The sequence below is a fragment of the Vulpes vulpes genome, chromosome X (assembly GCF_048418805.1).
Source record: "Vulpes vulpes isolate BD-2025 chromosome X, VulVul3, whole genome shotgun sequence".
Classification (NCBI taxonomy): Eukaryota; Metazoa; Chordata; class Mammalia; order Carnivora; family Canidae; genus Vulpes; species Vulpes vulpes.
The window spans coordinates 120,554,459-120,570,696 of record NC_132796.1 but is presented as its reverse complement, the minus strand read 5'-3'; the positions used below and the strand labels follow the sequence as shown (position 1 = coordinate 120,570,696).

General features: G+C 62.3%; 2 protein-coding genes across 3 annotated transcripts; both read left to right on the top strand.

The window, feature by feature from the left end:
- The first annotated feature begins 572 nt into the window (after window positions 1–572).
- RENBP (renin binding protein) lies at window positions 573–6,817 on the top strand. Of its 2 annotated transcripts, none has more exons than XR_011998190.1 (11): window positions 573–725; window positions 1,003–1,112; window positions 1,272–1,347; window positions 1,547–1,622; window positions 1,791–1,963; window positions 2,571–2,795; window positions 3,542–3,623; window positions 3,941–4,116; window positions 4,479–4,610; window positions 5,724–6,575; window positions 6,668–6,817. XR_011998190.1 is itself a non-coding variant. In XM_072743740.1 (11 exons), exons 1-11 carry the CDS (start codon window positions 699–701, stop codon window positions 6,799–6,801), a joined length of 1,299 nt encoding a protein of 432 aa, XP_072599841.1. In that variant the 5' UTR covers window positions 573–698; the 3' UTR covers window positions 6,802–6,817. The 2 variants fall into 2 exon arrangements, 1 of the variants encoding a protein (XP_072599841.1); XM_072743740.1 differs by having other exon boundaries at window positions 6,488–6,575.
- A 234-nt stretch (window positions 6,818–7,051) lies between these two features.
- Window positions 7,052–11,532, top strand: NAA10 (N-alpha-acetyltransferase 10, NatA catalytic subunit). Its single transcript, XM_072743742.1, has 8 exons — window positions 7,052–7,235; window positions 7,642–7,740; window positions 7,997–8,055; window positions 8,860–8,905; window positions 8,991–9,106; window positions 9,305–9,349; window positions 10,625–10,709; window positions 11,211–11,532. Exons 1-8 carry the CDS (start codon window positions 7,215–7,217, stop codon window positions 11,445–11,447), a joined length of 708 nt encoding a protein of 235 aa, XP_072599843.1. The 5' UTR covers window positions 7,052–7,214; the 3' UTR covers window positions 11,448–11,532.
- The last annotated feature ends 4,706 nt before the right edge of the window (window positions 11,533–16,238 follow it).

Here is a 16,238-nt window from a genome sequence, read left to right as displayed (position 1 = left end):
CCCCCCTACACCATCCCAACGCTCGCCTGCCCCCTGCCCCACGGTGGCCCGCAGGGCACTTGGGGCCAGGCCAGTGTAGCAGCTTTGGGGCCGGGTCACATCTGAGCACAGCACTCCGTGGTCTCCCGGGGAGAGGCCTGTGCGTGAGGAGAGCAGCGGTACCGGTTCTCTGCCTCAGGACTGGCCAAGGCCCCATCCACTGGACCCAAGGCCAGGGCGCTCACCCACAGAACCTTAGAACCTTCCACATACCAAGGCTCGTCCCTGGCTAGGCATGAAGGGGACAGAGTCCAAGGAAAGCAGGGAGAGGCCGGATGGAAAGGGGTTTACCGTAAATAAGGACACGCATCTAGGACACGCATCTGTGAGCGGGGCGGGTGGGCCCACAGTCCCCTCAACTCAGTTCGACGGTGGGGAGAGGTGGCTTGGAGGAGCGGGTGTCGGGGAGCCAGTCCCGCCGTCCCGCCCCAGACGGTCCGGCTCAGCCTGCATTTCCCATCAGCAGGATCTCCGCCCAGCACTGGGCCCGAGGGGCGGGGCCGGCGAGCGAGGGGGCGGGGCCTGCGACCGCCGAGCCCCGCCCCCGGGCTCTACGGAACCTCCCGGAGGAGGGGGCGGGCGGGGCGCGGCTGGGTCAGCTGAGTGACAGTCACGGGACCCAGACCAGCTCGGTCTGGCTTCCTGGAGGAGAAGGAAGGATGAGCGGGGGTCTCCGAGTGTGGCAGGCCAGTGGGGGGGGCCGTAGTGGGGAGGGTGTTGTCCTGGAGGACTCCCAGGACGGTGGGGTCAGTCCCGGGGCTGGTCCCGGGACGGAGGACAGCCCCGTGCAAGGGTGTGGGGAGCCCTGAGGTCTGGGCTCCGAGGCCTGGGGGCCGAGGGGAGACGGCTCAGGCAGCCTTGGGGTGACCTGGGGCACAGAGGAGCCTGCTCGGGAGGTTGGGACCTGGGAAGATGGGGAGGGCTGTGGAGAAGCTGCGCCTCCAAGTCCCGAGTCCCCCCCAGGACATGGACAAGGAGCGGGAGGCTCTGCAGGCCTGGAAGGAGCGCGTGGAGCAGGAGCTGGACCGAGTGGTGGCTTTCTGGATGGAGCACTCTCACGACCAGGAGCACGGGTGCGCCTCGCCCTTCTGCTGCCCTCAGCAGGGGTCCTTGCCCCTCCTGAGCCTGCACCTCACTCTCAGCTGACTCAGATCTGCTGAGCCCAGCAGAGCAGTGGACCGAGGGCTGGATGCAAGGCCCCTTCCCGCCTTTCAATACCGTGCATCCCACAGGGGTTTCTTCACGTGCCTGGGTCGAGACGGGCAGGTGTACGATGACCTCAAGTACGTCTGGCTGCAGGGGAGGCAGGTAGGGGTGTGCCCAGGCCAGAAGCTCTCCCAGAGGCAGAAGCCGGAGGCCGCCTGGCCTGTCCTCAGTGTGCACACACAAGGCCGGTCATGTCCACACTCTCCCCCCATGACGGGGGCCCCTTGGGACTCCCTCTCATCCCAGCCCTGAGAACCCCCGCAGCTCCCACTTTAGCCATATTCCCTCCACTCCCGCACAGGTGTGGATGTACTGTCGCCTGTACCGAAAATTTGAGCGTTTCCGCAGCCCCGAACTTCTGGATTCAGCTAAAGCAGGTGCCCCCCCCCACGCCCACCTCCGCAGAGGCGCCTCCCAGTTTACTCTAGTTCCTAGAGAGGTCCGGAAGCTGTCCAGGGCCTGGGGGCACTCGCAAGCGGGAACGAAGTCAGGGGAAGGTGGGGTGTCCTCACCTGGGTTCTAGCGAGCTGACTTCCAACCACCAGGTGGCGAATTTTTGCTGCGTTTTGCCCGAGTGGCACCTCCTGGCAAGAAGTGCGCCTTTGTGCTGACGCGGGACGGCCAGCCCATCAAGGTGCAGCGAACCATCTTCAGCGAGTGTTTCTACACCATGGCCATGAACGAGCTGTGGAGGGTGACTGGGGAGGCGCGTTACCAGGTGTGCGGGAGGAGGGCGGCCCCGTGGGTCTCCGTGCCCTCACTGGAGCTGGAAGGGGCCACCTGATGCGTCCCCGTTCTGCGCAAGCCTCCTTCCTGGGCTCTGGCCGCAGGCTGGGTCGCTGCCCGTCCTGCCTCTGGGCCCCTGTGGCCCCAGGGCTGCTGGCAACGCCCCCACCCCAGCCCCGCTGTTCTGTGTTGTCATGGGTGCCCCCTCCCTGCCGTCTCTACCTCTGAATCCACGGTAGAGGGTAGAGCACAGGAGCACAGAGGGACCGGTCCTTGCAGGGCCCTGGCTGGAAGGGAGCGCTCCCTCTGCCCTGAAGCCCCCCCCCCCCCCCCCCCCCCCCCCCCCCGCTTTCTGGCCTGGGAGTGGCCTGCAGCCACACACTGGGAGCCCGAGGCAGGGTGGAGCAGAACCCCTCGGGGGCGGGGGGGCCCAGCACCCAACCCAGGGCCGGCCCGGAGTAGGCCCTTGGTGGAGGTGTCGCCCTGTGCGTGGGTGGGAGGACGAGGCTCTCCCAGCCCAGGTCAGGACCCGAGGGACCACACTGCACAGGACGCAGCCTCGGCCTGGGCCTCCCCTCGCCTCCTTTCTCCCCACCCAGAACGAAGCGGTGGGGATGATGGATCAGATCGTGTACTGGGTGCGGGAGGACCCCTCGGGGCTGGGCCGGCCCTGTCTCCCGGGGGCCCCCGCCTCTGAGTCCATGGCGGTGCCCATGATGCTGCTCAACCTGGTGGACCAGCTCGGGGAGGCGGACGAGGAGCTGGCGGGCACCTACGCGGAGCTGGGGGACTGGTGTGCCCAGAGGATCCTGCAGCATGTCCAGGTGGGGGGCACGCGGGGGGTGCGTGGATAGGAGGCTGACACTCGCCTGCCGGACAGGGCCTGGGAGCTGGGGAGTGGGGTCACCCCAGTCCCCACTCTCTGGGGCACCTCCTGTGCCCACACCCACACCCCCAGCTGGGTCCTGACGGCCCCCTTTACAGATAGGGAGACACGGCGGGAGGGGAGAGCTCGGCCTAGACCCTGGGAAAGGTTGGGAGCCCGGGGAGCCCGGTAAAGGGCCTCTGGCACCTTAGAGAGCAGGAATCCCGGCCAGATCCAAGGCCTTCTGGGCCTCTGTGGGCAGCCCAGCTGACTGAATCTGTCTTCATTCATTTTTTAAAAGATTTTATTTATTTGAGAGAGAGAGAGAGAGAGAGGGAATGAGTAGGGGGAGCAGGGCAGAGAGAGAAGCAGTCTCCCCGCTGAGCCACCCCTGGACCCTGGGACCGTGACCCGAACCAAAGACAGACACCCAACCAACTGAGCCCCCCAGGCACCCCCGCAGCCCCCATTGGGTGTGTCGCTCTTCTCACCTCGGTGGCCCAGGCAAGGGTCAGAACTCAACCAGGTCCTCGGGCCCCTTCTCAAGTAACCCCTCTGAGCCAAGCCTGCCCAAGATTGCAGATCCCGGGGCGAGGGGGGGCTGGGGGGCAGGGGGACGGAGGGACGGAGGGACGGAGGGCCTGCCTTCCTGGTTGGATGGGCAGGAGCTGAAGGCAGATTTACCTTCTGTTCCTCTCTTGGCAGAGGGATGGACAGGCTGTGCTGGAGAACGTGTCAGAGGATGGCGGGGAACTTTCTGGTTGCCTGGGGAGGCACCAGAACCCAGGTGAGGAGTAAAGTGGGCTGGGGCTGGCCCAGGAGGAAGGGAATGCTCGGTCTGGGGTTCTGTGCTTTAGCTGTGGGGAGTGCCTGGGGTCTGCCCTCCTCCCCGCACCCTCCACCTGCTGCTGAGGACCAGGCAGGGAAGCCGGGACGGGCCTCCTAGGCTGGGGTGTCCCCAGCAGGGACAGACCCGGAGGGCAAACTTCCTGCGGGGCTCGTGAGCTCGTCGTGGAGGAGGAAGGGAGGCACTGTGCTCAGCACGGGAGGTTGAGCCCCCGCCCGGGAGCATGTGCTGCCTGCCTTATCTGGAGCACTCACCAGGCCATGCGCTGGAAGCCGGCTGGTTCCTGCTCCGTCACGCCATCAGGAAGGGTGACCCCGAACTTCGAGCCCGTGTTATCGACAAGTTCCTGTTGTTGCCTTTCCGCTCTGGATGGGACCCTGACCACGGAGGCCTCTTCTACTTCCAGGACGCCGATGGCCTCTGCCCAACCCAGGTGGGGATGTGCCCAGGGCCACACGGTACTGGCCTGTTCAAGGCTTTCTTCCCTGGGAGGTGGGTGCCGTCATCACCCGGGTCATAGAGGGGGCCTGGGTCTCAGAGCGAGGAACTTGCCCAGTGAGACCCTGGGGGTAAACTCTTGACTTCGACACCAGCGGCCCTCGACCTCCTGTGCATAGGGAGGCTGTCAGGGAAGGCAGACAATGCCAGTTCTGAGACATGTGTCCCCTTCATCTGTGAAAGGCTCTCCGGTGGGTGACTGTAAGGTGTCAGTGGCGGGGGCAGATCGCTCCCTTATGTCTGTTGCCTCTGATCGCGTTTTGATCCTGCTGAGATCTGCCCCTGCTCTGCTCTCAGCTGGAGTGGGCCATGAAGCTCTGGTGGCCACACAGTGAAGCCATGATTGCCTTCCTCATGGGCTACAGTGACAGCGGGGACCCCACCTTGCTGCACCTCTTCTACCAGGTGGCTGAGTACACCTTCCGCCAGGTAGGTGCTGCTTCCTGGTCCAGAGCCCTCCATGGGCTCAGGGTGGGTGTGGATGAAACGGCAGGCAGCCACTCCTGTCCAGGTGGGCCGCGGCCAGGCTTCCTTGGGCTGTGGGAGGAGGCTAGGCCCCGAGGGGGACACTCATCCCACACCCCCTTCTTCTGTCCCTCACTGCGCACGGTCCCTCAGCTGGCCTGAGTTCCTGGAGGTCCGGCCTCTGCTCCTCTGGAGCTGATGTTTTGGTTGCGGGTGTGTGGGGGGGGGTGGGGGCAGACTATAAACAAGTAAACAAACATACAGACGGTAATGACAGCTTTGGAAAACAGATCAACATCAGGGGACTGGGGGATGAGCGGGAGGCAGCAAAGGCAGAGGGGGTTGCCCTGCACAGAGGAGTTACCTTGTGGGATTTAGGCATTACTGGGTCCTGGGGCTTCGGGAGGGGAGTCTGTAGAACACGGGCAAAGGCAGGGAGACAGGAGGCCAGTGAGGATGGGGGCCTGGCCTGGGGTGTGAGCTGCAGTGGGCAGAGGGTCAGAGTCTGCATTGGCCATGGTCACTTGGGTGTTATTTTTTTTAAAGATTTTATTTATTTATTCATGAGACATACACAGAGAGAGAGGGGCAGAGACACAGGCAGAGGGAGAAGCAGGTCGCATGCAGGGAGCCCGATGTGGGACTCGATCCCAGGACTCCAGGATCATGTCCTGGGCCAAAGGTAGGTGCTAAACAGCTGAGCCTTCCCTCACTTGGGTGTTAGAAGGAGGTAGAGGATACTGTGAGCTGGGAGGCAAAGTAAGCTTTTGGGTACAGAAGGGGAAGAGAAGAGAGAATAGGAGACCAGAATCAGCTGTGAGGTAGGAAGGAAGCCAGGGGTCCCCCAGAAGCAAAGCCCTGTGAGCAGAGTGATGTACCAGCTGGTGCTCAGGGGTCACCTTGGGTGCAGCGCCTGCCGATGAAGACTCTTCATGTGTTTCTAAAGCCGTGATCCCCTGGCTGCTCAATCCCAGTACAGCAGGGACGGTGTTATTCTGGGGTGTGTGGGCTTCGAAACCTGGGAGAAAATTATACCTCCATTTGCACCAAATTGGAACCCAGCGTTCGCTTCCACAGTGGTGTCAGCAGTGCCAGACTTTGCCATCAGTAGAGGTCCCCAGTGTGTTCACGTTACAAGCATTGCACAGACGCACATCACCACTTCCAAAGACAGGAATCCGGAGACCTGAGGCTGTTCACATCGAATGCATTGCTAAAGAACATGTGTTAAACAGCACCACTTTTAACTGCATGAAGGGGGATTTAAGGAATACGCTTTTTTTTTTTTTTAAAGATGTATCTATTAATTTGAGCGAGGGAGGGCCAGAGGGAGAATCTCCAGCCCAGGTCTCCGTGGGGGAGCAGCTTGCTTCTAAGTTACATGGAGGTCCCCGCCTCCACCAGGGCTCTCTTTTTGTTTCTTGAAATCATTTTTTATTTAAATACAATTTATCCACATGAACTGTGTCCAGGAGCTCAGCTCAGCGAGATGGGACAATGTATGCATTTGTAACCACCAGCTCTGGAACGTTTTGGTCATCCCCAAACAGGGTGCTTCCCAGTCCCACTTGTGGGGTGTCGAGTCCGAGCCCGTGCCCCCCCCCCCCCGAGGGTTATGTAGCTGCACAGTCCCATCCCGGGGCCGAAAGGGGAAAAGCCCCACGCCTTCATTTCGGCCCTGGACGCCGTCTCGCCTTGAAAAGCGCTGATTCTGGAGCCACCTTCGCGGAGCCGTGACCGCGGGGTAGCGGTGCGGTGGGGACGGTGAACGCCCCTTTCCCTGGCCTTGTGGCCCCAGGGAGACTCCTGCAGACCTGGCTGTCACCGTCTTGTGATTGCAGTTTCGCGACCCTGAGCACGGGGAGTGGTTTGGCTACTTGACCCGGGAGGGGAAGGTCGCGCTCACCATCAAAGGGGGTCCTTTCAAAGGTGAGTGGGGGACGGCAAGGGCCGCGCCGCAGGGGCTCGGGGCCGTCGGCTGCCCCTCGGCCTGCGACCCGCTGTCCTGCCTCTCCCCGCAGGCTGCTTCCACGTGCCGAGGTGCCTGGCCATGTGCGAGGAGATGCTGGGCGCTCTGCTGGGCCGTCTCGCCCCGGCCCCGAGCCCCGGCCCCGGCTGCCCCGCCGCCGTCCCCGCCCGTCAAGCCGCGAAATAAAGCTGAGCCTGCTCCACTGGCGGTGTGCGCGCGTCTGTGGGGTCGCGGGGAGGGGCGGCCGCCCACCTGGCGGCAGGGTACCTGCGGCCCCCGCCCGGCCCCGCCCCCGGCCCGGCCCCGCCCCCGGGCGCCCGCCCCGCGCCGCGGCCATTGGCTCGGCCCCGCTCCGTCCCGCCCCGCGGACGGGCCCCGCCCCCGGCCGGCCGCGGGGGCGGGCTCGGAGGCGCGCACTTCCGGCCGGTGGCGGGGCCCGGCGCGCACCGCCCCTTCCGCCGCCGCCCCCGCGAGCCCCGAGCCCCAGCTCCAGCCCCGGCCCCAGCCCCGGCCCGGCCGCCCCGGCGTCGCCTTGGAGCGCGGCGGCAGCAGCTGACTGCGTGTACGACCCGCTGGGAGCCGCGAGCCCCGCCGCCGTTATGAACATCCGCAATGCGAGGGTGAGCGGCGGGGGCGGGAGGCTGTCCGCGCCGCGTGGGTGCGGGGCCCGGGGCCGCGTGCGCATGCTCCCGAGGGGCCCGGCCGGGCCCCGGGCGGCTCGCCCCGCGCGCCTGCGGGCTCGGGGCACGGACAGGTGAGGGCCCCCGTCCCCGCGGCGTGGACGTGCCGCAGCGGGGATGTCGGGGCGCCCGTGCACGGTGTCCCGGAGCCTCCCGGCGCTCCCGGCCGTCCCTGGGACCGAGGAGCTCTGCACGGCGGCTGTGCACTCGGTGACGGCGCCCGCCCGGCCCCGCGGGGGCGGGGGTCGGGAGGAGAGCGACGGGGAGCTGGCTGCTAGGGAGGCTGAGGCCTACTGGGTCACCACGGCCCCTGGCCCGACCGCGCTCCCTGCCCGCCTTCCCGCAGCCGGAGGACCTGATGAACATGCAGCACTGCAACCTCCTGTGCCTGCCCGAGAACTACCAGATGAAATACTACTTCTACCACGGCCTCTCCTGGCCCCAGGTGGGCAGCTCGGAATTTCGGGAGGGGCAGAAACCAGGCTGAGGAAGATCCACGTGGGAGGAGCAGCAGTGGGCTGTGCGGCAGGCAAGCCAGCTAGTGGACCCAGGGGTCGGGAGCTGTCACCAAAGCCACCCCTTGACCCGTTTCTGTCATGCGCACAGTGACAGGCCAGCAGTGGGACCAGGGGTCTGCCACGGGCTCGTCCAGCTCTGACAGGAAGTTATTTTCTGACTTCTTTCTCTTCCTTGTCACCTAGCTCTCTTACATCGCAGAGGATGAGAACGGGAAGATTGTGGGGTACGTGCTGGCCAAAATGTGAGTCACCAAGGACGGAGACAGAAGCCTGGTGCCAGAGTTGGGAGTGGATGGCGGGAGGGTGATCGCCAACACCACGTGTGTCTCGCTGTTTCTTGTTTTAAGGGATTAATATACTAGTCTTCAGTTTACTTTCAAGTTTATGAAAAACTGGGTGGGAAGGATAGACTGCCCGGGTACTCCTTACCCTTTGCCCTCTAGTTTTCTCGATCGTTAACATCTTGCAGTACGTTTGTGACCCTGGATGAACCGGTATTGCCACATGACGGAGATCTGCTTTGTGTTGTACTTTCTGTGGATTGGGGCGTGTATCTAAGAACACGCATCTGCTGTTCCACACGCAGGAGCTTCAGTGTCCTAAAAACCTTCCGGGTTACTTCACTTCTCCTCTCCCCTCCCCCCCACGGGAACCACAGACATAGTCACTTACCATGTCTGTAGTTTCTCTTCTCCAGAATGTCATAGGATGGGAGTCCTACAGTATGGGGCCCTTTCACGTTGGCTCCTTTCGCTTAAGTCATATGTATCAAAAGTTCCCCCATGTCTTTTCATGGTTTCGTAGGTCAGTTCCTTATGGCATGATCAGCATTCCCATTGTACCCCCACAGACGCTGCATTTGTCTTTGGGCCACTGTGTGGGCTTGTGAGCGTCCCAGCTCTCCTCCCTCCGGGGTCCAGGGAGCGGGCGACTTCGGAGCCACCAGAGGACTTTGTGCTCCTGCTTGGCATGCGCCCTGGGGATGTGGGGTGGTGACTGCATCTGCACCAGGCTCCTTTCTAGCATCTTCTTTCTTCTTGTTCTAGGGAAGAGGACCCAGATGACGTGCCCCATGGACATATCACCTCCCTGGTACATGGGGCCTGCCCAGGTCCTGGCAGGGGTGGAGGTGGGCTTAGTTGAGGCAGCCCTCAAGGTCCCACTCTTCTCCCACCAGGCTGTGAAACGTTCCCACCGGCGCCTTGGCCTGGCTCAGAAGCTGATGGACCAGGCCTCCCGAGCCATGATCGAGAACTTCAATGCCAAATACGTCTCCCTGCATGTCAGGAAGAGGTGGAAGCCAGGCTGAGGGAGGAAGGGAGGGGTGGGGGGAGGAGGTATTGTCTTCATGTGGGTCCTGGGGTGCCTTGGCTCTTGGAGACGATCTGGGACTAGTGGGGAGGGGGGCACGGGGAGGGGGGGCCAGGCCTGGACGTGCCGTCCCTGTCTGGCCCAGTCTGTGCAGCTCAGCAGCGCCTTGTTCCCCTGCAGTAACCGGGCCGCCCTGCACCTCTATTCCAACACCCTCAACTTTCAGTAAGTAGATCGAGATTTTTCTAATGGAATGGGGTGGTCCCAAGTCTGGCACATCCAGGCATCTGAGACAGGCTGAGCTGCCTTCCAGGTGGAAGGATGTGGGTGACTGGGGGAGAGACCTGGGCTCAGCTGAGATGGAGAGCAGGCCATGGACTTCCAGATATTACCAGAATGTCTCCTTCAGGGTCTGTGGGGACGACACCTGCCTGTTGCAGTCTGCTCAAAGCAGGTTGTGATGCAGGAGTGTTTGGTGTGGCTGGCTGTGTCGCTCGATGCCGGCTAGGCCTAGGTGGAGGGCCATGTGGTGAAGCGCAGTCTTCTCAGTAGAGGTGAGGGCCCAGGACATGAGCAGAAGCAGGGCTCAAGGTGGCCTGGCACCTAGAAGCATCTAAGAGCAACCAGGAGAAAGGAGAGTGTGGTGCTATGGAAACCTAAGCACGTCCAGGCAGGTAGAGTCATCGGCAAGAGCAGTGGAGGGATGCAGAGCCCTGGGGTGTCCTGGTGGATGAGGGTAAGCCCACTTGGGGACATGGGAGTCTCTGTGTGCCTGGCGCAGAGCAGAGAAAACCTGGCAGGGAAGTGATGTGGTGGAAGCTGCTCAAGGGGGAGGCTGGGGGTGGAGGGCCCCCGGAGACAGCTTCAGCTTCAGTTTGCTGGGGGTGAAGAGGGACCGCCAGGAAAGGCATTCAGGGAGGGGTCCTGATCTGGATATAGAGTCTCTGGTGGCCAACAGTTCTGGGGTCTTGGGGCTGGCCAGCCCTCCTAGGCCATCAAGCCCAACACCCTTTCAGTGGCAGGGTACCCGAGTGTGTGCATCCACCCTCCAGTGCAGGCTTGGCTCCTAAGGTCCTCAGAGCAGGGGTCACAGGGCCTGGCAGTGAGTGTCAGGAACCAGAGGTCCCAGCTCCCGTCCTCCTCCGTTCCAGTGGCTAGGCCCAGGAGTCAGCCTTGGTTGCTCAGTGAGTGACAGGGAACAGGGCATGGAGGGAAGGGAACAGCTAATTCAGGGCTTGGGCTCACAGCAAACCACAGAAACAGATGTGTGGGAGCCAGCTTAGGGACACAGGACAGTGGGAACCCCCAGAGGGTGCAAGGCGCTGGGTGCTACTTGCTGCCTACTGCTGGCGAGTGCAAAGGGCAGGCCGCGTCGGAATGGGCTTGCTGTCTCCGTCAGGGGAAGACAGACGTGCCGCCGCACTAGCGCAGGATGCCAGAAGACTGAGGAGACTTGACCCTCTGATTTGGGTCGTTCTTTTCTGTTCCTCCTGCCCCCAGGATCAGCGAAGTGGAGCCCAAGTACTACGCTGATGGGGAAGACGCGTACGCGATGAAGCGGGACCTCACCCAGATGGCTGACGAGGTGAGTGTCCCTTGGGGTGCCTGAGGCTGTCGGAGGCCCTCAGAGGCTGTGCTGCCCAGTCGGGGCCCCTTCCCCTCAGGTTCTCAGCTGCCAGGTGGGGAGCAGGCCATGGCCGGGCTGGAAAGGAGGTATCACCCCAACATTCCCTTCTCTGCCAAAGCCTGTTCTGTCTGAGGTGTGATGGCAGAGGAGAGGGAAGAGGCTCTTGGAAGCGCCCAGAACTTGGTCCCCTGGTCTCAGGGGTGAGACTCAGCTGGGAGAGGAGAAAGTCAGGGTCCTGCCCCAGGCTCGTCAGGGGCCAGGGCCGTTCTGAGGGCTTGGTGGCACCCGTGTGAGGGAGGCATGTGCACGCTCACTCGAGAGGAGATTGCAGGGCCCAAGAGGTCTCCTGCCCCAGGTCTGCCGCCCTTCATCCCTGGTGTGGGGGGCGGCGGAGGGCCTGTGTGCTCAGGAGACTTAGGTCCCGTCTCCCCTTCTGTCCCCCCGGGCTCCTGGCGGCAGCTGCGAAGGCATCTGGAGCTGAAGGACAAAGGCAGACACGTGGTGCTGGGCGCCATCGAGAACAAGGTGGAGGGCAGGGGCAGCTCGCTTCCGAGCTCTGGAGACGCCTGTCGTGACGAGAGAGGCCTGGCTGCTGACGATAGCGGGGGCGACAGCAAGGATCTCAGCGAGGTCAGCGAGACCACAGAGAGCACCGACGTCAAGGACAGCTCAGAGGCCTCTGACTCTGCCTCCTAGAGCCCGCACTTGCTCCTCACCCCACCCTGGCCTGCCCATCCTGTGCTCGCCCCTCGAGGTTTCCCAATAAACTTCCCCCAGTGGCCTTGGGGAGTGTGTGTGTGCGAGTATGCACATGGGGGGCGGGCGGGGGGCCACCTCTCTCCAGCCACTCCGGGTCCCTGTGGTTATGGACATCACAGCCTTTCAGCACCGCATTCCCTCCAGAGCCAAGTAGAGGGGATTCGGAGGTGGGGCTCCCATGTCTGATGGCTTTCGGCACCTTTGGGCCCGGGAAAGGGACACCCTGGAGTTCTGGAGGCTGGTCCCTGCCGGGAGGCAGATGCTCTGCCACTGCCTTGCTGGGCTTCTGATGCCTAGAGTCCGGGGCTTATCTGGTGCCGTTCTGTCTTGTCATGGCCCAAGCAGCCATCCAGTTGCTCAAGTCCTGGCAGCTGTCCTTGATTCCTCCCTCCCCTGCCATCCAGAAGATCGGGAAGTCTGGTGTGTTCGACTACCGTAATACCCATGGAATCTGCCCCCTAACCTAAGCCTTCATTTGGAAATAGTTGATAAACTTTATTTTTAGTACAGCGTTAGGTTTACAGAACTGAGCCATTGGATAGTTCCCTGGAACCTCCCTCCCGCCTCCTTCACCATCCCCGAGTTACTTTGTATCAAATGTTACATGAGCCAACATTGATACATCATTAACCCTAGTCCAGGACTGATGGTTCCTTTTTCTGTTGCACATTCTGGTTTTGGACAAAGGCATAAAGTCATTTCCTTTTTTATTTTTTTTTTATTTTTATTTTTTTTTATTTATGATAGTCACAGAGAGAGAGAGGCAGAGACACAGGCAGAGGGAGAAGCAGGCTCCATGCACCGGGAGCCCGACGTGGGACTCGATCCCGGGTCTCCAGGATCACGCCCCGGGCCAAGGCAGGCGCCAAACCGCTGCGCCACCCAGGGATCCCCCATTTTTTAAAAAAAGATTTTATTTATTCATGAGAGACAGAGAGAGAGAGAGAGAGACACAGGCAGAGGGAAGAGCAGGCTCCATGCAGGAGCCCGATGTGGGACTGGATCCCGGGTCCCCAGGATCATGTCCTGGGCCGAAGGCAGGCGCTAAACTGCTGAGCCACCTGGGCTGCCCCCCCCCCTTTTTTTTTTTAAAGATTTTAATGTCATTTAAAAAAAATTCTTTTGAAAGATTGATTTGGGAGAGCGTGAGCATGAGCAGAGGCAGGAGCAGAGGGAGAGGGAGAAGCAGACTCCCTGCTGAGCAGGGAGCCCCATGTGGGGCTGGGTCCGAGAATCCCAGGGTCTTGACCCGAGCCCAAGGTAGATGCTCTACCTACTGAGCCACTCAAGTGCCCTGCACAGGGTCATTTCATACAGAACATGAGCCCTGTTTTTTTTTTAATTGGACTGGTTGGCATAACAATGTTGGATCAACTTCAGGTGTAAACAGTGCTGCGCCCCGTCTATAGGTGCTGCTAGGCTCAGCACAGGTGGAGCTCCCATCTGTCACCACGCGCTGCTGTTCCCGTGTCCTTGTATTCCCGGTGCTGTGCCTTTTATTCCCCACACACTCATCCCACGACCAGAAGCCTGTATCTCCCCCTCTTCACCCAGTTTGCCCATCCCCCTTCCCCTCTGGCAACCAGTTTGTGCTCGGTATTTTATTTTTTATTTGCTGACAGAGAGGGAGCGGGCACACGCGGGGGGAGTGGCAGGCTCCCTGCCCAGGGCGGGTGCAAGCGGGGCTCGAGCCCAGGACCCTGGCATCACGACCTGAGCCCGAGGCAGACGCCTCGCCAGGTGCCCCGTGCTCTCCGTGGGCGGGCTTCTGTAAGCCGTCCGTTTCCGTGGCTTGGCTCCAGCCCTGAGATCTGCTCCCGGCCTTTGTCCCCGTCCCCGTCCCCGCCCGGGGCTGCACAGCGTCCCCCGCGGCGGTTAGGCTCGGGCAGGCTCTGCCTGGGCTGCCCCTGTGCTCGCTGCGGCTGCTCGCGCAGACGGTGCGCGGCTCCCCGGCGAGGCCCGCTGGCCCCCCCCGCCCCGGCGGCAGCTCGCTGCCCTCTCAGGCCGCCGCCCGCCACGTGACCGCGGCGCAGCCGGAGCCCAAAGCCGAGGGGGCGGGGCGCAAAGCTGCGCCTGCGCCTGCCCGCCCGCCCCGCCCCTGCGCCTGACGTCAGGGCCGCCCGCGTCGCCCGCGCGGCCGCCTCCTTTCCCAGGCTCTGAGTGGCCGGGCGGCGGCGGGGCGGGCCTTCCCGCGCGGGGCGGGCATGCGCACTGCCTCGGCCGCGCCCCAGCGCGGGGCGGGGGCCCGCGGTCGCTCCCACGGCGCCCGGCCGCACCCTCCCCCCGCCGCGGCCGCCCCGGCCCGGCCCGCCCCCTGCCCTGCGTGCCCTGCGTCCCCCGCGGCCTGGGGCGGCTGGGCGGCTTCCGCGGCGCTTCCTGGGCGGAGGTGGGGGCCGCGGCGGGGGCGGGGCGGGCAGCGAAGCCGCAGGCCGCCGGCCCCTGGGGCCCAGCGCTTCCCGCGCCTCTGCGGCCGCCGCCCGTGGGAGGAGCGGCTCCGGGGCGGCGCGGCGGGCGGCGGGGAGGCGGGCCCGCCCCTCCGTCCTCGCCGCGGGGCTGGCGGCTCCGGGGACGCCCCCGCAGGCGGAGCGCCCGTGCGCAGCTGGGTGCACGGCCGTGCCCCTGAAGCCCCATCCCTGGCGCCTCCTAGAGAGCTTGTAGGAAATGGGGGCCCCGCGGCGTCTCCCGTGGGACCTTCCCTGCCCGCTTAATGCCCCCCCGCATTCTCGCTCTGACGCCCACACCTAACGTGGAGCTCGTGTCCCTCTGGCCCCTCCTCCGCGCCGCACACCTGAGCACGGCGGCCCCGAGGTCGCCCTCAGGACCCAGGGTTTACTCCGCTCCTCAGCTCCTGGACCGCGGTCCCAGAGGTCCCATCGGGTCCTCGCCCTCTGCAGGATAATGGGCTTTGGGGTTCTTTGAACGGGAATGGGGGGGCGGTGAGGATGGAGAAAGCGCTGGGCCCTCAAAGGCCAAACAAGCGTCCCCCCTTTTTTTTTTAATTATTTTATTTATTTAGTCATGAGACGGGGATGGAACTGGAGGGTATTATGCGGAGTGAAGTAAGTCAATCGGAGAAGGACACACATTATATGGTCTCATTCATTTGGGGAATATAAATAATAGTGAAAGGGAATAAAGGGGAAAGGAGAAAAAATGTGTGGGAAATATCAGAGAGGGAGACAGAGCATGGGAGACTCCTAACTGGGAAACGAGCTAGGGGTGGTGGAGGGGGCGGGGGTGGGGTGACTGGGTGACGGGCACTGAGGGGGGCACTGGACGGGATGAGCACTGGGTGTTATTCTGTATGTTGGTAAGTTGAACACCAATAAAAATAAATTTATAAAAAAAATAAAAATATTTACTCATGAGAGACAGAGGGAAAGAGAGAGATAGGCAGACGGAGAAGCAGGCTCCACGCAGGGAGCCGATGTGGGACTTGATCCAGGACTCCAGGATCACAACCTGGGCTGAAGGCAGGCGCTAAACGGCGGAGCCACCCAGGGATCCCCAAACAAGTGTCCTTAAAGCCAGGGCTTTTTATGTCACTTTTATTTTTATTTTTAAAGATTTTATTTATTTGTTCATGAGAGACACAAAGGTGAGGCAGAGACACAGGCAGAGGGAGAAGCAGGCTCCCTGCGGGGAGCCCAATTAGGACTCGATCTCAGGACCCCAATATCATGCCCTGGGCTGAAGGCAGATGCTCAACCGCTGAGCCACCCAAATGCCCCCCCCTTTTAAAAATATTTTATTTATTCATGAGACACACACACACACACACACACACAGAGGCAGAGACACAGGCAGAGGGAGAAGCAGGCTCCATGCAGGGAGCCCGAGGTGGGACTCGATCCAGGACTCCAGGATCACGCCCAGGGCCGAAGGCAGGCACCAAACCGCTGAGCCACCCAGGGATCCCCCTCCTCCTTTTATATAAGTCAGTTTTAAAGCAGCGGCCAAATGGGGCATCGCATGAGTATTTCTGGAGCCATAAAAGGATAGAAGAGAGCATTTGAAAGTAGGGGCTGAGGCGAGTTCAGCAGCAGTTTCCTGTGGGCTTGCCCTCGGTGCATGGCTCTGCTGGGTGGGCGAGGGACTAAAGGGGGCTGGTCAGGGCACAGTTGGAGGGTAGGGGCCAAGGCATGTTGGGGTTAGCTGATGAGGTATGGGGCGTGGGTTCCTGACACAGGAACAGGTTTGGGGGCGGGAGTGCCTGGACATGCTTCGGGAAGGGGCAGGAGGCTCGCCTGCCTTGCTGGAGGACTCCCAACACTGTAGTGCTGACGTCAGCTCCTGGAAGCCCAGGTTCTGGGCCTGCTGGTGTCTTGCCAGCCCCCGGGGCCTTCCAACCCCAGGTGCCTTGGACGCGTGGTGTCTTAGAGAAGGGCCTTGGTCCTGGGTGGGAGTTAGGGTTGTGGGGCAGGGAGGTGGGGAGGTCTGTTTTCCCCTTCTGAGCAAGAGGATTGCTTGTAGCTTACAGGCAGGAAGTGCCTGCACAGTCTCCCCCACTCTCCCTCCCCCTAAGCTTCGGGTCAGGGTCCCACCTGCCCACATTTGCACTGAGACTGACTTTGACATCCTTGTACACACGTGTCTACATGGAGTCCTTGCACTAGTGCTTATAGGCTTGCCTCACCTCCCGGGGCACGAGTCTGGAGTTCAATTGCCTCGCCCCTCGCCCCCCGCCCACCATCTGTACCCCAGGGATTCCCTCCCACCCAACTGAAG

What these genes read in the sequence shown, in the direction of transcription:
- RENBP (XM_072743740.1), top strand. Translation starts at nt 699, where the DNA reads ATGAGCGGGGGTCTCCGAGTGTGGCAG. An exon ending in TCTGGCTGCAGGGGAGGCAG is followed by an intron (nt 1,348 to 1,546) that starts GTAGGGGTGTGC and finishes ACTCCCGCACAG; the next exon opens with GTGTGGATGTACTGTCGCCT. An exon ending in GGGGAGGCACCAGAACCCAG is followed by an intron (nt 3,624 to 3,940) that starts GTGAGGAGTAAA and finishes AGCACTCACCAG; the next exon opens with GCCATGCGCTGGAAGCCGGC.
- NAA10 (XM_072743742.1), top strand. Translation starts at nt 7,215, where the DNA reads ATGAACATCCGCAATGCGAGG. An exon ending in ACGGCCTCTCCTGGCCCCAG is followed by an intron (nt 7,741 to 7,996) that starts GTGGGCAGCTCG and finishes CTTGTCACCTAG; the next exon opens with CTCTCTTACATCGCAGAGGA. An exon ending in ATGGACATATCACCTCCCTG is followed by an intron (nt 8,906 to 8,990) that starts GTACATGGGGCC and finishes TTCTCCCACCAG; the next exon opens with GCTGTGAAACGTTCCCACCG.